The sequence below is a fragment of the Pseudorca crassidens genome, chromosome 9 (assembly GCF_039906515.1).
Source record: "Pseudorca crassidens isolate mPseCra1 chromosome 9, mPseCra1.hap1, whole genome shotgun sequence".
NCBI classification, from domain to species: Eukaryota; Metazoa; Chordata; class Mammalia; order Artiodactyla; family Delphinidae; genus Pseudorca; species Pseudorca crassidens.
The window spans coordinates 99,694,911-99,717,586 of record NC_090304.1 but is presented as its reverse complement, the minus strand read 5'-3'; the positions used below and the strand labels follow the sequence as shown (position 1 = coordinate 99,717,586).

General features: G+C 39.6%; 1 protein-coding gene across 1 annotated transcript in view; it reads right to left on the bottom strand.

Annotated features, from left to right (window-relative positions):
* JHY (junctional cadherin complex regulator) overlaps nucleotides 1-22,676 on the bottom strand; it is a 66,282-nt gene that overhangs the window by 12,434 nt on the left and 31,172 nt on the right. Inside the window, exons 4-5 of the mRNA XM_067751364.1 lie at nucleotides 18,175-18,288; nucleotides 3,217-3,878 (exon numbers count right to left, since the gene is read on the bottom strand). Coding sequence (XP_067607465.1) covers nucleotides 3,217-3,878; nucleotides 18,175-18,288 — 776 coding nt within the window. The remainder of the gene's footprint in view (nucleotides 1-3,216; nucleotides 3,879-18,174; nucleotides 18,289-22,676) is intronic.

Sequence of the window (22,676 nt, the reverse complement as noted above, 5' to 3'; positions counted from 1 at the left end):
TAACCTACCAAGTATGAGAATGAGCAGATACACACACAAAGCAGTAGTAGATTTCTAAGAACTTAAGGTAATTGAATATTAGACAGCGTTCATAAGGAAGCATGTTTATAATGATTAAAGACATGAAAGAAGAAATCAAAACCCCGAGAAATATATTCTGAAAAAATAACAGGAAGGTTTTAATCAGAACCATGTAGAACTCCTAGACATGAAAAACACCATTACTGAAATTTACAACTCAGTGGATACACCAAAGAGCATATTGGGGCTGAAGAGACTTAGAAACTTAGAGGAAATTTCTCAGAAAGAGGCATAGAGGGATAAGAGATGGAAATAAGAAACAGTTAAAAAGACACAGAGTCTAGAATAAGAGAATCAAATATACATCTACTTGGTGTTCCTGAAGGAAAATGAGAGCAAATTTGGGAGACATAATATTCAAAGGAAAAATGGGTGATAATTTTCCAGAATTTATGAAAGAAATGAACACTCAGATTTAGGAATCCCAGAAAAATCACAAGCAGGATTACAAATTTCAAACCTAGATACATCACAGCAAAGCTTCAGAACACCAAAAACAGAGACCTCAAAACCAAGAAGAGAAACAAAGACAAAGACAAAAAGAATGATAATTACACTGATAAAAGACTTTTTGAAGAAATAGAGAAGCCAGGAAATAGAAAAACAATGTTTTCAAAGAGGTTAATTCTTTATCAAGTTAAACATAATTTAAGATAGAGAGGAAAGTAAAGGAATTTCCGGTAAATTTACCAGTGAAATGTACTTGCTGAAAGAACTTCTAAAGGATCTACTTCAGGAAGAAAGAGTAAAATGGAAAAAAGAATGGGAGGCAAAGACGATAATAAACAACTGGTTAAATCTAAAACAGCACTGACTCTATACAACAATAATAAAACAATGATTAGTTTTAGAGCTATAAGATGCTGGCTAAAAATAATATGTATGACACAAAGGGTGATTGGATTACAACAATCCAATGATTTGAGTATGTCTGCAGGAGAATAGAAATTTTAACACTAGACTAGTTAATAATGTAAGTTTAAAAAAAAAGAGAATAGAAAGAGAATATGCATTTCCAAATCAGTAGAGGGAAGAAGTAGCAGAAAGTTCTATCAGTTCAACAGACAGTATTAAAAAAATAAAGACAATATGTATTGGAAAAAGTAGGGTGGCTAGGACAAATTAACATAGTAGAAATTAATACAAATATATGAGTATCACAAAAAAAGTAAGTAGTTTAAAGTTTAATATCTGCCCACAAATAACAACAAAAGAAAAGCCGAACAAAAAAACACATGAGAACTAAATAGTTTTACTGGAAAATTCTATGAAATCTTCAAGAAGCAGTTGCAGTTGTACATGAAGTCTCCCAGAGGATATAAAATGGGGGAATTATTTTAAGGCTGGTATAATCTTGATAACACATCCAGGCGGGGGCCAATGGCAGATTGGAGAATTTTAAGCCAGTCTCACTTCCTGCATGTGAATGTTAAATCCTAAACAGTGTTAACAAATCAAATCAAGCAATATATTAAAATCGTGTGACAAGTTGGGTTAGTCCTAGGAATAAAAGGACGATGGAATGTTAGAAAATCTGTTAACACATTTAGCCACATAAAGGATTCAAGGAGAAAATTTTTCAATTGATGCAGAGAATTTGATAACATTAAATATCTATTTATGATAGAAGTTCTTTGCAGGAAAAAAATAGGAATAGGAGGTCATTTCCTATTTATCTCCCTAACTACTAAAAATTAAATATTTTTAATGGCAAAAATGTTAGACTCACTCCCTCTAAAGTCAGGAAAAAAAGATGAGAATGCCTGCTATCTATCTATCACTATCTCTTCTAGGAAGCAAATTCTGAATCTTATTAATTGTACATTCCATACCTCCACGTGGAGCACTTAAATGTCTTCTCATTAATTCATGTGTGTCAAACTGTCTCCCTACTTTGAAAATAAGCTCCTTGAAGGTTCCCATGCATCATACTACTTTTGTATCTTTTATAGCTTTTTAGTCCTATATTCAGCCCTATCAGGTATGTAATAAACACATTTGACTGAATGATATCAAGAAATACCCCGATTTTAAAAATAGCTTTTCTTTCTTCTAATTGTAGAAGTAATGCATCTACACTGTAGGGAACTTGGACAACTCAGAAAATATAAAGAAGAAATTAAAAATAATCCCAATCTCTCTTGCCAGAAATAACCGCTATTGACACTTTGGTGCATTTTTCGTCTTCTCTGCACATTTTGACAGAGTAGATAGAGCTCATACTCCTTAGGTGTAATTTTTGCACTGTACTATTTTCTCTTTATAGAAGAATTTCCTCATAAACATGGTTTTTAATGGTTACATGATATTAAATATTATAATTAATCTAAACATTTCCTTATTCAATTATTGTTGTCATTTCTGTAAATGATATATATATATTTTTTATTGAAGTGTAGCTGATGTACAATGCTGTGACAATCTCTGCTGTACAGCAAAGTGACTCAGTTATCCACATATAGACATTCTTTTTTTGTATTCTTTTCCATTGTGGTTTATCACAGGATACTGAATACAGTTCCCTGTGCTATACAGTAGGACCTGTTGTTTATCCATCCTAAATGTAATAGTTTGCATCTACCAACCCCGAATTCCTGGTCCATCCCTCTCCCTCCCCGTCCTCCCCCTTGGTAACCACAAGTCTGTTCTCTATGTCCGTGATTCTGTTTCTGTTTGGTAGATAGGGTCATTTGGGCCATATTTTAGATTTCTCATATAAGTAATATCATATGGTTGTAAATGATATTTTTATACCCAAGTGTTTTTTTCCTGTATTTTAGATTATTTTCTTAGGATAGACCATTACAGAGCTGGAGAGAATTTGTTCCCTCTGAACATTACTTGCGACCCTCAAAATATACTGATCTTTTTTGACTGGGTCCCTCTGCCCTTCTCCCTCCAACCTCTGGTTTAACGACAGTGAAAAAAGTAGAGGAGACAGGGAAGAAGAAATACATCAAAAGTGGACTATTTTCTGCAGAAATCAAAGGCAAGAAGGTTGTTAGGAGAATTTTTCCTCTTGCCTGACCATCGCCATGAACAGCCCCCGCCCCTCCACCCCGTCCTCCCTGTCCTGTCTTTCTCTAGCAGCCTCTCATTACTCTAGAAAACCACTTGAGAACAGGAAATTCTTACCATAATATTTCTAAGTCCTTATACTTTGTTTCTGTATAAGTCCGTTTGGGTTGCTTCTTATTTTCAGTGGATCCATTATCATTTATGTTAGAAACAGACTGAGAGCCTTTCTGGCTAAGGGATGCATGCTTCTTATTCAGTTCATGAAGATAGTTCAAGTCCGTATTGGAAAGAGTGTCGATGTGTAGCTGCTGATTTGAAAATCTTTTCTCTTCTTGGTCTTTGCGTCCTCTTTCCGTATTAACGTTCATCATGGAGTGACACCTGGTAGAATTTCTATATAACACCTTGTCAGAAGCCTGGTGTGGTGGAGCATATTTATTGGAGGTTACTTTGGGTTCCTGGCTTCTCGGTATACCTGAGTATTGTAAATCATTGTTCGGGGCATTCATAACCACGACTGTTTCCTGTTTCACTGCCGTAGGTATAGGCTTAGTTGGGGTTTGCTGCTGTCTGGAAGCGTTATTCTGGTTTCCTTGACTGACAACCAGCTCTTCAGTCACCAAAGACTTTGGGCCATGCCAGTGTTCATGCTGTTTTTGAATCTTGTGCTTGGCTGGTCTTCTGGAAGGTTGCTGGCCATTGGTTGTTTCTGAAGATTGACCTCTGGGTCCATTGCTTGATTTTGCATTTTCAAATTGAGACCAGTGTTCCTGGTAATCCTAAAAAGATATTTTTAGTTAATATAAAGTTAAAAGATTGACACTCTTCACCAATTTTAGTGTTTCTCAAACTGGGAGTTAAGACTTCTAGGAAGGTGACCACAGAATTGAAAAGAGCTAAAGAAGGAGAACAGAGGGTCCTTTCCTCATTTCGGGCAATGAAAGGGTGATTAGCTGAGTGGTTCCTCCTGGCAGTTTCAGGTTATGAATTTTCTAGAAAGAAATAGCTTAGAATGGGCATTATATTAAGGGCAAGTCTTTGACTTAAAATGTTGTAAGATGAAGTATTACCAAATGGGGGAAAAAAGCAGCTTTACCTCTAAAGAGCTGCATACAAAGGAAGGGCGAATCAACATCAAAATATGCAAGTTTATCTTAACTAAGATGAATATTTTTAAAAATATTATCCAGAAAGAACATCAACAATTTGCTTTGCTCACCAAGTACAAGTTTAATACAAAATACAATTCAGATTATCAGATCTTCTTACTCACATAGGTCAGAAGCTAGAAATGATCTCTTCACCAGATGAAACAAATTAGATTTTATTCAGAGGATTATAAAAGAGTCTGTGCGGTGATAGGACATCTGTGAAACCACAAGGGTTGTTTTGCTTCTGTTCCTTAATATAGCCTGTACTTAGGCAATCAAACATCTGGGGGAAATATTTCAATTTCAGAGCAGTCTTTATGCTTTCCAAAGTCTTATAACAACAAAATGTACTCCTGGTATAATAGATGCACTATGTAACTATATTGTGCTAAGCCATTTAGACATATTTCCCGAGGAATAAAGCGCTCATTACTTTGTGAAAAACTAGCTGAGTTAAGAGGCCTTTGGAAAGAATGATTAAATGCTTACTGAAAACAGTCCGAGGACCATATGCCTCAGTGTGTTATATAACTGCAACATAATTCTTCCTTGCTGAACACACGTATAAAAAGCCTCTGTGGCCTGTATCTATGCAACGTTAATCGAAAAATGCAAGTTACCCAGATCATTTGAGAAAAAAACTTGAATAAATCATGTTTTTGCTCAAATTGTTTTAAGGATAAGTTCAACTTTTATTTCACTTTTCTGATATAATTGCTAAGGCTCATCCTGCTCCTGTGTAATATTTACTGGTATTCTACTTCTCATGAAATCTCATTATAACGATAAGGTTGAGATTATTCAATTTAAAACAGTAATACACAATATGACTTCTTATATCAGATTTTCAAGTAAGAATGACTTATAATTCAAAATGTAGAGTAAGTTCTCCTTAGAATTTGAACTTTTTGGAGGATTGGCCAGGTTCTTAGTAGCTCCTCTAAACTTTAAGTTTTTACCTGTGGTGCTCCAGAAAAGAAAATACTTCCTTTTCTGTCTGTATTTCAATTAAGAAGGGTCCTTCTTTTCATGCAATATATTGAGCTGCATGGGGGAAATGTGGGCAAGGCGGCGCTGCCAACAGACAGCCCAAGAGCATCCTTCCTTGTAGTGGATCCAGAAGAACATTGTTATCTACACTCTTGTAGGTGTGTCCATGAAACACAGCGGCTCTTTTCATGGCTGTCATCACTGTTCTTGAAGGTCAAAAAAGATCCCTCTTTGCTATGACCTAGAGATATTTATTAATGCTGATAATGTCATTCTTTTCAATATTTGTTCAGCCTTCTTTTAAATTGAAGGATAGTTGATTTACAATGTTGTGTTAATTTCTGTTGTACAGACAAGTGACTCAGGTTAACACATATATACATTCTTTTTGTCTATTCTTTTCCGTTATGGTGTATCACAGGATATTGAATATAGCTCCCTGTGCTATACAGTAGGACCTTGTTATTTATTCGTCCTATATATAATGGTTTGCATCTGCTCATCCCAAACTCCCAGTTCATCCCTCCCCCACTTCTCCTTCCCGTTGGCAACCACAAGTCTGTTCTCTATGTCTTTGGGTCTGTTTCTCTTTCGTGCATAAGTTCACTTGTGTTATATTTTAGATTCCACGTATAAGTGATATCATGTGGTGTCTGTCTTTCTCTTTCTGACTTATTTCACTTAGTATGATCATCTCTAAGTCCAACCATGCCTGTTCAGCCTTTTAATTGCTAGAAAAATAAGTGACCAGGAACTCTTTTTCTGCTGCCATATGACTGTACTTGTCCAGCTCTGTCTCTCTCATTTCCACCAAGAAAACCTATCAAGAGTGTTCTTTCCTGGGGTACCAGACCCAAAATCTTGGGTTACCGCTTGGTCTTAATCCTGTTATACATTTGCAGCCGACAATTCAGATGACAGTAGTGCTCTTCACAGGGTGCTTTGTCAACAAGGCCAAGGACTCATCATTTCATGAGAAACTTCATTTGCCTCGAGTGTTAAATCCACTGTTCACGTAAATGTAAGTGCCCAGAGACGGCATTTCAGTCTCCAGAAAGAAAGACGTTTATGGGCTTGATGCGATCCCTCTCACCTTCCGAGCAGCCTACTTGAGATCTGAGGTTTACTAAAGGTTTATTACCTACAATTGAGGCATCAGGTGTCACTCTTTAGGTGGCAAGACCCTAGTTCCCTGAAGTTAATATACAAAGCCATTCTCAGGCTATTTAATCTCCGTCAGCACCGAAATCCTCTATTTCATCCCCCTCTCACTGGGGTTCTTTTGTTACCAACACTCACAATCAGTCCGGACCAAGCACTCAGAATAACTGCTTAATGGCAGTAGGTTTTCCCAGCACACACAAAGCAGAGTCCTTTGGCTGCAGCGTTAGCACCGGGGGCTCCTGATGCCTAATGCTGGGATGGTAATTTCTCAGTAAGATCTGTGCTCAGTTATTAATGCTCCTTCATACTGTGCCATCCAAGGGAAGTCTGCCCCCAACCCTGAGACAGGCAGCATCTGGCTATTTCTCTTTCACGACTTTTTCCGTTTACATGACCTAAGCAGAGGGGAGAATGCACGCTTTGATGTCAGCCAAAATGTTAATCTGCTTTAAAACAAAAGCCGTTCTTGTTCTTAGTCACCCTGATCGACCCTGGAGTCCTGAGGTTGTGCCTGCGCTCCAAGATTAGCTCTGAAGTTTCTTTTGTGTTTACTAACAACAAAACACACATTCTCTGAGTCTGGGTTATACATTCCATTCGATAATATTAATAAAATTTAGAGAACACAGTAGCTCTAATATTCAGTGCTAGTATAGAAGGACTCTGTGCTCAGGTGAATAAAAGCGGCATAGCTCTGTTGATAGTGCTGGAGGAAAACCAAATGAATAGCTCTTTGGAAAGGTGGGAAGATCACTTAGGATGTGGTCACAAGGATGCTGACATAGATAAGTCAAAGACGCTGCATATCTTTTGCGCTATCGTTTCTTTTCCTTGTCTAGAGAGGCAAGAGTTATTTTATTTAGAGGCAAGAAAGGAAACATCCTGTTTCATCCTTTTGAAGACTCATGTATTTGGGGAACTTTCTTCTTTCCCACTGACAGCATGCTCCTTTCCTGGGAAGGATCTTCTGCTGGTGGGAGTGTACCCTCTTGCACTGGCCAGCAAGGGTCTGACCCTTAGCTCAGTACTGTGTCTGGTTCTGAGCACACAGTGGAAATGGGATTTGGAAAATCTGTGAAGGTTCACAGGAGAGCACAAAGCGATTCAGGTCAAGACCTATGTGGACAGGTAAAGTGACGACGGATTGCTTGGCTTGAAGTAAGGATCTTAGGCATGTGTACGGCACTTAAATAGAAAATGATGAGGATGACCATCAATTCTCAGTATTTTTTTAAAATAGATCTTTATGGGAGTATAATTATTTCACAATACTGTGTTCGTTTCTGTTGTACAACAAAGCGAATCAGCCATATGCATGCACATGTCCCCATGTCCCCTCCCTCTTGAGCCTCCCTCCCACCCTCCCTATCCCACCCCTCTAGGTCATCGCAAAGCACCGAGCCAATCTCCCTGTGCTATGCCGCTGCTTCCCACCAGCCAACTATTTTACATTCGGTAGTGTATGTATGTCGATGCTACTCTCACTTCGCCCCAGCTTCACCCTCCCATCCCACATCATCAAGTCCATTTTCTATGTCTATCTCGTTATTCCTGCCCTGCAACTAGGTTCATCAGTACCATTTTTTTTTCAGATTCCATATATATGTGTTAGCATACGGTATTTGTTTTTCTCTTTCTGACTGACTTCACTCTGTATGACAGACTCTAGGTCCTTCTACCTCACTTACAAATAACTCAATTTCGTTTCTTTTTATGGCTGAGTAATATTGCATTATATATATGTGCCACATCTTCTTTATCCATTCATCTGTTGATGGACACTTAGGTTGCTTCCATGTCCTGGCTATTGTAAATAGTGCTGCAATAAACACTGTGGTGCATGTTTCTTTTTGAATTATGGTTTTCTCAGGGCATATGCCCAGTAGTGGGATTGCTGGGTCGTCTGGTAGTTCTATTTTTAGTTTTTTAAGGAACCTCCATTCTGTTTTCCATAGTGGTTGTATCAATTTACATTCCCACCAACAGTGCAGGAGGGTTCCCTTTTCACCACACCCTTTCCAGCATTTATTCTTTCTAGATTTTTTGATAATGGCCATTCTGACTGGTGTGCCATTCTGACCAGCGTGAGGTGACACGTCATTGTAGTTTTGATTTGCATTTCTCTAATAATTAGTGATGTTGAGCATCTTTTCATGTGCCTCTTGGCCATCTGTATGTCTTCCTTGGTGAAATGTCTATTTAGGTCTTCCGCCCTTTTTTTAAAAATCAATTTATTTATTTATTTTTGGCTGTGTTGGGTCTTCGTTTCTGTGTGAGGGCTTTCTCTAGTTGCGGCAAGTGGGGGCCACTCTTCATCGCAGTGCGCGGGCCGCTCACTGTTGCGGCCTCTCTTGTTGCAGAGCACAGGCTACAGACGCGCAGGCTCTGTAGTTGTGGCTCACGGGCCTGGTTGCTCCGCGGCATGTGGGATCTTCCCAGACCAGGGCTCGAACCCATGTCCCCTGCATTGGCAGGCAGATTCTCAACCACTGCGCCACTAGGGAAGCCCTTCTGCCCAATTTTTAACTGGATTGTTTGTTTTTTTAATATTGAGCTCCATGAGCTGTTTGTATTTTTTGGAGATTAATCCTTTGTCTGTTGTTTCATTTGCAAATATTTTCTCCCATTCTGAAGGTTGTCTTTTTGTCTCGTTTATGGTTTCCTTTGCTGTGCAAAAGCTTTTAAGTTTAATTAAGTCCTATTTGTTTATTTTTGTTTTTATTTCCGTTACTCGAGGAGGTGGGTCAAAAAAAGATCTTGCTGTGGTTTATGTAAGAGTGTTTTTCGTATGTTTTCCTCCAGTTGTAGTTTATTTTTGTGTATGGTGTTAGGTAGTGTTCTAATTTCATTCTTTTACTTGTAGCTGTCCAGTTTTCCCAGCACTGCTTATTGAAGAGGCTTTCTTTTCTCCATTGTACGTTCTTGCCTCCTTTGCCATAAATTAGGTGACCATATGTGTGTGGGTTTATCTCTGGGCTTTCTATCCTGTTCCATTGATCTATATTTCTGTTTTTGTGCCAGTACCATACTGTCTTGATTACTGTAGCTTTGTGGTATAGTTTGAAGTCAGGGAGCCTGACTCCTCCAGCTCCATTTTTCTTTCTCAAGATTGCTTTGGCTATTTGGGGTCTTTTTTGTTTCCATACGAATTGTAAAATTTTTTGTTCTAATTCTGTGAAGAATGCCATTGGTAGTTTGTTAGGGATTGCATTAAATCTATAGATTGCTTTGGGTAGTATAGTCATCTTCACGATATTGATTCTTGCAATCCAAGAACATGGTATATTTCTCCACCTGTTTATGTCGTCTTTGATTTCTTCCATCAGTGTTTTATAGTTTTCTGAGTACAAGTCTTTCACCTCCTTAGGCAGGTTTATTCCTAGGTATTTTATTCTTTTTGTTACAATGGTAAATGGGAGTGTTTCCTTAATTTCTCTTTCTGATTTTTCGTTGTTGGTGTATAGGAATGCCAGAGACTTCTGTGCATCAATTTTGTATCCTGCAACCTTACCAAATTCATTGATTAGTTCTAGTAGTTTTCTGGTGGCATCTTTAGGATTTTCTATGTATAGTATCATGTCATCAGTAAACAGTGACAGTTTTACTTCTTCTTTTCCAATTTGTATTCCTTTTATTTATTTTTCTTCTCTGATTGCCGTGGCTAGGACTTCCAAAACTATGTTGAATAAGAGTGGTAAGAGTGGACATCCTTGTCTTATTCCTGATCTTAGTGGAAATGCTTTCAGTTTTTCACCATTGAGTATGATGCTTGCTGTGGGTTTGTCATATATGGCCTTTATTATGTTAAGGTAGGTTCCCTCTATGCCCATTTTCTGGAGCTTTTTTTAATATCATAAATGGGTATTGAATTTTGTTGAAAGCTTTTTCTGCATCTATTGAGATGATCGTATGGTTTTTATTCCTTAATTTGTTAATGTGATGTATCACATTGATTGATTTGCATATATTGAAGAATCCTTGCATCCCTGGATAAATCCCACTTGATCATGGTGTATGATCCTTTTAATATGCTGTTGGATTCTGTTTGCTAGTATTTTGTTCAGGATTTTTGCATCTATGTTCATCAGTGATATTGGTCTATAATTTTCTTTTTTTGTGATATCTTTTTCTGGTTTTGGTATCAGGGTAATGGTGGCTGCGTAGAATGAGTTTGGGAGTGTTTCTCCCTCTGCAGTTTTTTGGAAGAGTTTGAGAAGGATCGGTCTTAACTCTTCTCTAAATGTTTGATAGAATTCACCTGTGAAGCCATCTGGTCCTGGACTTTTGTTTGCTGGAAGATTTTTAATAACAGTTTCAATTTCATTTTGTGATAGGTCTGTTTATATTTTTTAATTCTTCCTAGTTCAGTCTTGGAAAATTGTACCCTTCCAAGAATTTTTCCATTTCTTCATGGTTGTCCATTTTATTGGCATATAGTTGTTTGTAGTAGTCTCTTATAATCCTTTGTACTTCTGCAGTGTCAGTTGTGATTTCTCCTTTTTCGTTTCTAATTTTATTGATTTGTGTCCTCTCCCTTTTTTTCTTGATGAGTCTGGCTAAGGGTTTATCAATTTTGTTTATCTTCTCAAAGAACCAGTTTTTAGTTTTATTGATCTTTGCTATTGTTTTCTTTGTTTCTATTTCATTTACTTCTGCTCTGATCTTTATGATTTCTTTCCTTCTACTGACTTTGGGTTTTCTTTGTTCTTCTTTCTCTGTTGTTTTAAGTTTAGGGTTAGATTGTTTATTTGAGAATTTTCTTGTTTCTTGAGGTGAGATTTTATTGCTATAAACTTCCCTCTTAGAACTGCTTTTGCTGCGTCCCATAGGTTTTGGGTCATCGTGTTTTCATTGTCATTTGTTTCTATGTATTTTTAAATTTCTTCTTTGAGTTCTTCAGTGATCTCTTGGTTATTTAGTAGCACACTGTTTAGCTTCCATGTATTTGTGTTTTTTACAGTTTTTTTTCCTGTAATTGATTTCCAATCTCTTAGTGTTGTTGTGGTCAGAAAAGATGCTTGATACAATTTCAGTTTTCTTAAATTTTCTGAGGCTTGATTTGTGACCCAAGGTGTGATCTATCCTGGAGAATGTTCCATGTGCACTTGAGAAGAAAGTGTATTCTGCCACTTTTGGGTGGAATGTTCTATAAATATCAATTAGATATATCTGGTCTATTGTGTCCTTTAAAGCTTGTGCTTCCTTATTTATTTTCTGTTTGCATGATCTGTCCATTGGTGTAAGTGGGGTGTTAAAGTCCCCTACTATTATTGTGTTATTGTCGATTTCTCCTTTCATGGTTGTTAGTATTTGCCTTGTTTTGAGGTGCTCCTATGTTGGGTGCATAAACATTTATAATTGTTATATCTTCTTCTTGGATTGACCCTTTGATCACTATGTAGTGTCCCTCCTTATCTCTGGTAACAGTCTTTATGTTAAAGTCTATTTTATCTGATATGAGTAATGCTATTCCAGCTTTCTTTTGATTTCCATTTGCATGGAATATCTTTTTCCATCCCTTCACTTTCAGTCTGTATGTGTCCCTAGGTCTGAAGTGGGTCTCTTGAAGACAGCATAATATGGTCTTGTTTTTGTTTCCATTCAGCCAGTCTGTGTCTTTTGGTTGGGGCATTTAATCCATTTACATTCAAGGTTATTATTGATATGTATGTTTCTATTAACATTTTCTTAATTGTTTTGGGGTTTTTTTGGTGGGTCTTTTTCTTCTCTTGGGTTTCCTGCTTAGAGGAGTTTCTTTAGCATTTGTTGTAAAGGTGTTTTTGTGGTGCTGAATTCTCTTAGCTTTTGCTTCTCTGAAAAGTTTTTGACTTCTCCATTGAATCTGAATGAGATCCTTGCTTGGTAGAGTAATTTTGGTTGTAGGTTTTTTTCCTTTTATTGCTTTAAGTATATCCTGCCACTCTCTTCTGGCCTGCAGAGTTTCCACTGAAAAATCAGATGATAACCTTATGGGGATTCCTTTGTATGTTATTTTTTGGTTTTCCCTTGCTGCTTTTAATATTTTTTCTTTGAATTTAATTTTTGTTCGTTTGATTAATATGTGTCTTGGTGTGTTTTTCCTAGGGTTTATCCTATATGGGACTCTCTATGCTTCCTAGACTTGGGTGACTGTTTCCTTTCCCATGTTAGGGAAGTTTTCAACTATAATCTTTTCAAATATTTTCTCAGTCCCTTTCTTTTTCTCTTCTTCTTCTGGGACCCCTATAATTTGAATGTTGGTGCACTTAGTGTTGCCCCAGAGGTCTCTGAGAATGTCTTCAGCTCTTTTCATTCTTTTTTCTTTATTCTGCTCCTTGGCAGTTATTTCCACCATTTTGTCTTCCAGCTCACTTATTCATTCTTCTGCTTCAGTTATTCTGTTATTGATTCCTTCTAGTGTATTTTTCATTTCAGTTATTATGTTGTTCATCTCTGTTGTTTGTTCTTTAATTCTTCTAAGATCTTTGTTAAACATTTCTTATATTTTCTCAGTCCGTGCCTCCATTCTGTTTCTGAGATTCTGGATCATCTTTACTATCATTACTCTGAATTCTTTTTCTGGTAGATTGCCTATTTCCTCTTCATTTATTTGGTCTTGTAGGTTTTTACCTTGCTCCTTCATCTGTGACATATTTTTTTGCCATCTCTTTTTTTTTTTTAATGAGTGTGATTGTGTTCCTGTCTTACTGGTTGTTTGGCCTGAGGCTTCCAACATGGGGGTTTGTAGGCTATTGCATAGAGCTGAGTCTTGGTGCTGAGATGAGGAACTCCGTCAGACCTCACTCCGATGAATATTCCCTGGGGTCTAAGTTTCTCTGTTAGTTCAGTGGCTCATAAGAGGGAGGCCTGGGAGATCAGGAGGGGCAGGTGGGAGGGGCCCTCCGGGAGGAGCTGAGCAGGAGAGAAGCAGAGGGCAATTGCCCAGCCCACTCGGGCCTGGGGAGCCTGCTGACCTCCCAGGCCGTTCCCCTGCCCTCCAAAGCCCTCTCCAGGCTGCATAGCTCCTTGCGGGCATAGGAGGGGGGACAGGGAGATCAGGAGAGGCAGGCAGGAGGGGCCCTCCCAGACGGAGGAGCAGGAGAGGAGAGGAGGGCGTTTGCCCTGCCCATTCAAGCCCAGGAAGCCTGCTAGGCTCCCAGGTGAGGTCCCCTGCCCTCTGAGACCAGGGGTGGAGGGCACCCTGGGCCCCTTCTGTTCCTTGAGCCTAAGCCCCACCCTCCACAGCCCCCAGGGCCTTTTTCAGCCCTGTGGGTGCTGAGCATTTTGCCCCACCCACTGCCCAAACCTCACCCTTTCTTAGGCCCCACCCTCCACAGCCAGGGCCTTCCCCCCCACCCTTTTTTTTTTTTTTTCTCTTCTTCTTTTTTACTATTGTGATATTGTTGTACCTTCCGGTCGTTGATTCATCTTTATTTTTATATTCTTCCTAACATATCTGTTCGTTTCCTAGTGTAATTTTATTTTTTACTTTGTTATTTATTTTATTTTATTTTTTTTGGCTGCCCCAGGAGGCTCGTGGGATCTTGGTTCATGAACCCAGGGTTGGGCTGAAGCTCCTGCGGTGGGAGCTCTGAATTCTCAGTATTTTTAAAGTGAAAACACACAGGCTTAAATGGTCCAGGGACCTTGTTTCCAGCATATCACCCTTTCTTTTCTTGTCCTCTATCTCCAGTTTCTGATCCTTTCAGCATATAAATGTATTTAAACCTCTTCTATTAAAAAAAAAAAATGAAACCAATCCCTTACTTGATCTCATTCTCTGGTTAAACCTCATCTCTTAATCCACAGCCAGGCATCTTAAAATGTAGGCTGGTCTTCATTTCCCCAGCTCTCATCCTGACCTCTGTACCCTGCAGGAGAGCCCTTATTCTCACTGAAACTGCTTTGCTCAGGCCACCAATGACCTTTGAGTGCTAAATCCTATGGTACCATCTTCTTTAACTTTCTATTTTTTCAAACTTACACAATTATTTCAAACTTACAGAAAAATGGCAAGAATAGCACAGAGAACCCCCAAATATCCTCACTGATCCACCACTTTTTAACATTTAGCCGCATTTCTTCATTCTCTCTCTTTCTGTAGATCTCCCACTCTCCATTTGTAGAGAAACAGATCTACATTCTATCATTTATAGTATTATTGTTTGTATCATCATTACTTAGTTTGTCTGAATCATTTGCAACTTGCATATATGAGTTGCATACATCACTCCCTTTTCGTGGCACCTTTTTACTTGTCTTCTCTGCAGAGTTGAACCCTGTTCACTGATTTCCCTTCCTTGAAGTTTTCATGTCTCAGGTTCCATGACACTGTTTTATCCTGGCCAGCTTTCTGCCTCTCTGGCAATCCCTTTGTAATCTTTTACCTTCTCTACCTCTGCTCTCCCTTAAAATATTCTTACCAATTTCTCCAGGGCCCTGTTCTTGACCTTCCTTTCTTCTCCCACTACCTACAATTCCTGGGGCAGCTCAGCAATTCCCATGGCTGTAACCCACCAGGGAATTCTTATGATGCAAATGTATACAGGCTAACTCAGATGTCTCTCCTGAGTTCTAGGTCCTCCTCCCTACAGACACCTCCTAACTCAACGTCAGGCCCACTGCTGGCCTCACGCAGCCCTCTTTCATTCCCAGAACCAAAGCCCTCCTTTTCTTGCTCAGTGGTGTTGGTGCCACTAATCAGACACTCAGAAACTATTCTCTTTCTCTCTCCCACATTCACCTTGTATTTAAGCAATTGCTAAGTTTGTTCATTCCACTTCCTGACCACCTCAAGGCAGGGGCTGAGGGGGATCAGGTGCTGTCCTAACCTGACAGGAGTTCAGTCCAGCCAGTGGAAAAAGATATACCCACCGTCCGGCAAAGTGAACTGATGGCATGTGGAGTGTGGGGCAAACAGAGCAAATGCTGCCACCTTTCCAGTTCTCTCATCATCTCTTGCAGAAATTACAGCAGAAGTCGCCTGACTGGTTTCGCTGTCTCTGCAACCTCTATGATTCTCTTCCAATCTATTCTTCAGACCTTGGCAGTGTGTTAACATGCAAGCCCAATGATGTCATTAACCTGCTTACAATTTGCCAATGGCTTCCTGCTCTCCGTAGGATAAAATTGAAAATCTTTTGATCGGCATAAAAAGCCTTTCATGGCCCCTCGCTGACCTGGCCAGCCCTGTGTCCCTCATGCTTTGCCCTTTAGCTACTGAACTCCGGGTAATACTCAGGACAGACTAGATTGCCCTGCATTTTTACACCTCTGCTCCCATTCGTCTGCTTGGCGTGTTTTGACTCATCCTTCTAGGGGCAGCTCAGGTGCTATCTCTTTTCAGGAAGCTTTTCCTGTCTTTTTAGGGCAGAATTAGGTGCTCTTTTAGTTACACTAAAAGAAAGAATTAAATTATACCTACTTTTATATCACTGCATTATAATGATTACATAACTGTCTTCCCACTACCAAAAGTTTTAAGCTCCTTGAGGGTAGGAATCATTTTTTTTTTTTTTAAAAAGGATCTTTTGTCAAGTTTTATTTACTTTTCTGAAGAGTTTTTTTTTTAAAAAAAAAACATGTCTTTTGGGCTAGTCACCTAAAAGCTGGTGGTTGGAATATAGTAGGTACTCAATAAATATTTGTTGTCTGAATTATTTTGATTTCACGTAAAGGTATCTCTTAGTAGTGAGTTACTCATTGTTAGAGTAAGTTTACTGAGGGATATGCAGATTCTTTGAAAATCATCTTTCAAGAAAAAGATTTCAAATGAGGCCCATTTTTACTTGAGATTCACTAAATGACCTTTAAATGGTTTTTTAATCAACCATTAAATATTGAGATCAGCTTTGGGTAAAGCAATGTGCCAGGAGGTGGAGAGGAATACAATGCTAAGGTTCAAGGAGCTTATCGTGTAGTTGGTACAAAAGAAACACAGGCAACAGCTAATGAGACAATGGCCGAATAGGATTAAACCCTGGCGGAGTGGTTCCAGCCACAGGCACACCAGGACAGGGGTGGGAGAGGCAGGAGGGGGACCACAGAGAAGCCACCCGAGGTGGGTAGTTGAAGAGGAGAAAAAAAGTCAGCCTGGAGGTTTGTATACTGAGTGACCCGCCAGCATGCAGGACGCGCAGCGAACACCTAACAAATCCTTTCCGAATAAAGAAAGGGAAACATCCCTTGGGCTGCTCGGTCTTGCTGTCATTTTAGATGCAACAATCTTAAGATGCTTTGCTCCTTATTGCCTTTACTCAGGAGTGGGTTAGAAACAAATGAGTCTTGTACCCTCAGAGATGAAACAGTATCCTTTTTGCTTTCTTCTGAGTTTCTTCTGTACGAAGTTTTTTACTGTCTCTGCCTAGGGCCATGCCATGCGTTAAGCACCGTGATTTGACCTTGATTATTTTATCATTGGCCGAGACTCCTAGTGACAAGTGTGAAAGCTAGCGTTTGCAAGGATCCTACATGCTTCAACTGTGTTTCCTATAGTAATTTAAGTAACTAGAGATAAAGGATCATAGATTTATAGCATTTTGCAGCTGGGATGGACCTTGTAGTTCATTTCGGCCAATGCTTCGTTTAAGAAAAAAGAAACTTAAGGCTCGGGGGAAGCTGAGATTTGCCCAAGTCACGCATTGAGTAAATGGCAGGTCAGGGCCCAGAGCTCCCTGTCTTCTGACCCAGTCCTTTACCCACAACAGGTAACAAGCCTTAAGGCGTTTCCTTTGTCCCCTCGATCCTGTTGGCCGAGCTGCCTAGGCTCTCCATCAGGTCTGGTAGGAGACCCTGTCCTCTGGGTCCACTTCTAGGAGACATTTGTCCCCATCCTCCCAACCTCTGGGTGTGGCCTCCCTGGCATCAGCTTTCAGGAAGCTTCAGGTGAATGGCTGTTTTCATTTCTTTCTTTCTTTCTGTTTTTTTTTTGGCAACTCTAAGAGTAGCCTGGAGGCTACTGCAGAGGCAAAAAGATGATTTGAGCCGTCCCTCTTTTCTAACTTTTCTGAAACTGGAATGAATTTTCTTCTTCTTCTTCTTACTTTTCCACTGTACATAGTTTTAACTAATGACGTCAACAGGCCCTACAGGCTGGGTGATTTCAAAGGGCTTTATCCCTTATGAAGCAGGTATAAAACCCGGTACAAGAGCAACCGCCCCATGTAACACTATACACTGGATTAAGAAGACATCAACTGCTAGAACTTTTCTTGATTCTTCTAGAAAAACAATCAGTGGGGACGGTTTCATAAAAATCTTCCCTGAAACCATATTGTGATTTCAAAGTAGTAAACCCATGGCCAAAAAAAGGGATGTCATCACGCTAAATTACTAGGTAGTAGGCGTTTATGTTCTGCAAACGAGGGCTCAGTGAGGCTCTGGGGATTCCCACCCATTTTTAGGAACCATATCCCCCATCACCTAGGGATACTGTATGACTGATAACTCCAAAAGGAGACAGACTTGGGAGCAGCACAGTGTTGGACAATATTTTGGAACTGTGATTTTTTTTTTCCTGCCTGTATTTTCTCCATGCCATTCCTCTGAATGTTTGAAGAGTGATATGATGATTTTTCTCTAGGAAACGGAACGTTGGGAAAGTGGGTAGGGTTGGCTCGCTGAGCAAGTAATGACCCATCTGGGCAGAAGGCAGTCTTTTACCCATCAGAAGGTAGGTAGCTATTCTCAGGCATAAGAATAAACCCTTAAGTGATAAGATGTCAGTCACAAACATCACTTAGATCCAGCAGTAACCCTTGAAACACACTTAAAATTCAATCTAGCAGGTGACCTTTAGCTGTTGGGCTTTTTGATGCCATTTGTCTTCAGGGTCGATAGCGACATTTCCAATCTCTCTGGTGTTCTGAGTAGACGTCTTGTCAGTTACTCTGACGGGGTAGGAGATCTAAGGGGGTAAAACATACAGCACGTTAACTGGATTCATTTTAGTCTTATGGCCATGGGGCTCGAGTCTGTACTCTAGAAAGAGGTCCTGCAGGGTTACATTTTATTTATAGTTCATTTCAAGGATTCATCTCAGTCCTTAGGTATCTGGATTATTCCCAAGGAAAATGGGAATAAACAACGTTTTCTCTTGCAGGGATGATGTGAGAATTGGTGTTTTGAGGTCAAACTACTAATTATTGGGTTGGCCAAAAAATTCGTTCCGTAAGAGTATGGGAAAAACCCGAATGAATTTTTTGGCCAACCCAATACTTTAAATGCTCAATACATACTCAGGGGACCTGATTTTCGAACAGTTATCTGAGCCGGATGCTGCAACTAATGCTTAAGTATGCCAAACAAATTATGAAATAACACTATACCCCAAGATGATGATAAGAACAACAAAAATAACTAATATACATTGAATGCTCATGATAGCTGTCCTAAGCACTTCGTATACATTAGTTAATTCTCACAACAGTCTTACCAGGTATGTACCTTTTATTATCCCCTTTTTGCAAATGACAAAACTGAGGAACAGAGAGGTTAAGTAACTTGCCCAGAATCAACAGCTAGTAAGCAGAGGAGCCAGGCAGTCTAACTCCAGAGACAGCACATTTAGCGATTTTGCTAAGTTAACTCACTTACTGGAAATATCATCTTTGACTTGCAGAATTTGTAGTTTTGACACCCCGTAAATTGGAATGATGTAGGTTAGTGGTGCTCAACTTTAGATAGATATTAGAATAACCTAGGAAGCTTTTAAAAATTAATGTTCTGGTCCCATCCCAGATCAATTAAATCAGAAGCTCTGGGAGTGGCCCCAGATATAAGTCTCGTACTTTAAAAGCTCCCCAGGTGGGTCTAACCTGAAGACAGGTTTGGGAGCCAGTGATGAAGGCAGCTGTGTGGGATTTCGGTCCCCAAATTATTGATGGATTTAGGTCCCCAAATTATTGATGGATTTAGGTCCTCAAATTATTGATGGATTTAGGTCCCCAAATTATGGAGGCTCTCATTAGCTACCTGTTTTAAGTCAAGGAATTAGATTGTCTTCTGTGCTATACGGAATTCTAGCCACCAGCTAGCATTTCAGAAACAAACTTAAAGTTCTGCGATAGTAATGTTGGCAAAGATTCTGACGGTAATTATCCAATACACCCTCCATCAACAACGTCTATCCAGTACACCTGGTAGACGTTCCTCCCCTCACTGCCTAATCACTTGCCCCTTCTCCAGGCAGGAGTTATCTGCTTGTCACTATTCGTATAGGTTTAAAGATCTTGACGGAGGAAGAAGGAACAAGGTGGCTTGTGAATAGTTCCTTTCTCTGGGAGACCTGGTCCTTTCAAACACTCCCTGGAGTAAAATGTTAGACCTTTGAATCTCTGTTGTATCAGTGATAAACATTATTTTCCATCCTCCAGAAACCTAAATGCTATAAGGCTCTTCCTCATAAGAGCAGTGATAGGTCTGTCTGTAATTTCTATCCCTCTGCCCTTTGAAATAACGTAGAATAAGTCAATCCCTCTGTCGGAAAACAGCCCTAAACTGGTAGAACCTAAGATGCCTTCCCCAAGCCTTCTCTTATATAGAAGACTTCTCAAGATGTCTTTGTCATTCCTCCTGGGAAAGATTATTCATATGGGGTCCTGTGGCCACCCTGCTTTGTCACCTGCAAGATGCTGGTCTCCCCATTTCTAAACTGATGTCCTTAATTTTAAAATTTAGATTCAGGATTTGATACTTGTTTTGTTAAATTTCCCCTGGTGGACTGTGTGGTGTGAGAAGTAGCAAGGTGGAACGCTGGAAAGAGCATGGGGTTTAGAATCTGTTATGGCTGCGTTTAAATTCTCCCTCTGCTGCTGACTTTTTATGCAGACTAGTATTCAATGCAGAAAGAGGCAAAAATACTTGTTAAATATTAACTAGTAAGCAGGCATTTGACAGTGAAGATAACCTCATTCCTTACCACTCAAGGTGGCTTCTCTGACACAAGAAAGACTATTTGTTCCTTTTGTTTTGGATGTAACCCCCTCTCTCCCTGAATGCCTCCCCATCACAACTGCCCTACTAATATATACAAATAAGGGAAATAGTGTGAAAGTTTCAGTACTTAAAGGATCTGAAAATGGGAAAAAATGAAAATATAACTTTTTCCATGTTTGAATTCTCACCGCTAATACAAGGTACAAAATGTACTATTGGATCATGGCAATTTTTAAATGACAAACGGAAGTAATGAACAGGTTTTGAGTGATTACCTACTCTGCAAATGGAAAACTTCACAATACTGTGGAACAGTTTAACTTGTGCTGAGATGGAAAGTTTGGAGTTGTAAATGTTATAAATGCCCAAGGTCAGGAACCACTTCTCATGTTTCCATCTCTCAGTCCCTCACTGGTTCCAGAAACATGGGATGACAGTAAAAGTATTAGATTTCACAGCTTCTGTCATCATTTGCTCAAAGGCTTCAGTCCCTTACTGCCATGACGTTAAACAGATACACAACTCATTTAAAAGAAAAATCAACTCCATCCTGGAGGAGAAATGAAGGTCGGGGCAGGAAAAAAAATCTAAATAGGCTGCCTAAGCAGGCGAGGAAATCACCCTTTTTTAAACCTCAAACACGCAATGTCTTGGACAAGCTGGAGCCTGGGAGAAGTTGGGTTTATTCCTAGATCTGCCACTAGGGGGTCTGATGCCGGCTTTTGTAAAGGGGACTTAGTTAATTTGGTTTTTCACTGGTGATATTAATTGTTTGATTAACAACGATGGGATCCCTTATGGAGCTCTGATAAAAATTTTACAAATGAAAAATACATTGTCCTACGCTTCCTTCCCCAGAGAACATAGGATGTATAATATTTCCATCCACAGGCTGTTTTGGTAGAACTTGGTGTCTGAATCACTCCACTGAGTCTCTGAGTGAGTAAAACATACTTCTACATTATCTCTTTGAAAGTGGAATGGGACACAACCTCTGCTAGCTATTTATTTTTTTTCCTTGGTGAACCATTCTATTAATACCAATCAAATCGAGAAAATGATCAAATGAAATTGCATTTTGAGCATCATAAGCTGTGTAATGTCTATTCTGTTAAATTGGGGCCATAATTGCTTCTCCACTGAAAAGATACAACAAAGACAGCAATCATGGCATGTCATTATCCCAGACTAGAAAACCGGCCTTTCCTTGGAGGACTTCAAAGGCTTGTGGTTCTCGAATTGCATTTGCTGCTATTGTCGGAGCGCAGGCAATCTTGATTAGGTGTTTACACTGAGGTAAGGCGCAGAGCAGAGCGCCTGAGTGCCTGGGTCTAGAGCCATTAAAAAATTGTACATTATGTCCCTGGCTTTGAAGTGAGGGTTTATATGTAGGAGAGCAACTCAGATCGAGTACAGCTGAGCTAGATTGGGCAGCTACTTCTCTCTCAAAGAAACTCATCAGGTTCTTGGAGAATCAGCGCCACAAAAAAAGTTGATGCTTTTCCAAGAGCTGTATGTGAATCACTGTGTGTCCGCAGAGACACACACTGAAACATGTTTAAATAGAATATCACTGTGTGGTCCTGCAGTCGCGGGAGGTTCGGGTCCTTTTTTCCCCTCTATTGTTTTCTGTTAATAACCTTGTGTTTAGATGTCCTGGGGAGTCTCGCATTAATTTATTAGGTTCCTTGTTGTTCTCATTCCTTGATGGTGTTAACAACGAGCGTATATCCCCGTTAAAATAGGCCAGAGAGTCCTAATTTTCTAAATGTGGCATTTGCTTGCCATCATTCCAACACAGCTGTTATTGAATCCCTCTCTTTGGGGCGTAATCAGCGGACTCAGTTGATGTTTCTTTGTTAACTTGGCTAATGAGTGATCTGCAGTTTTAACTGTACTATTTCTAATACACTTTGCTCTGTGTCAGTCTGCACCTGCTAAGATCAATGGTACTGCCCCCTGTATTGACAAACGGCCAGCAGAGAGGTGGAGGCATGGCAACCCACAGAGCCTGCCACGGTCAGGCTCCAACACGGGGATTTAGGACAGCTGTTTGAACTATCTGGGGATTTGTATTAATTATTCAGCTATTTAGAGACAAAACACCTGAAACCTGAAATGTTTTGGCTCTGCCTGGCCACCGTCTCCATCCTGTAGAACACTTCGTAATGTACCAGTATTTAGCACGTACGGGCTCGGGAAGAAATGGATGACACTGACACCTCTGGATATATTATTTTTACATTCATTTTCCAGATAAGGTACTTGAGCTTTTAACAACCCCAGACTAATTATGCCAGTCCCCTACTTTAAAACCCTTTGATGCTTTTCCATTGCCCTTGCCTTTTAAGGTTCATA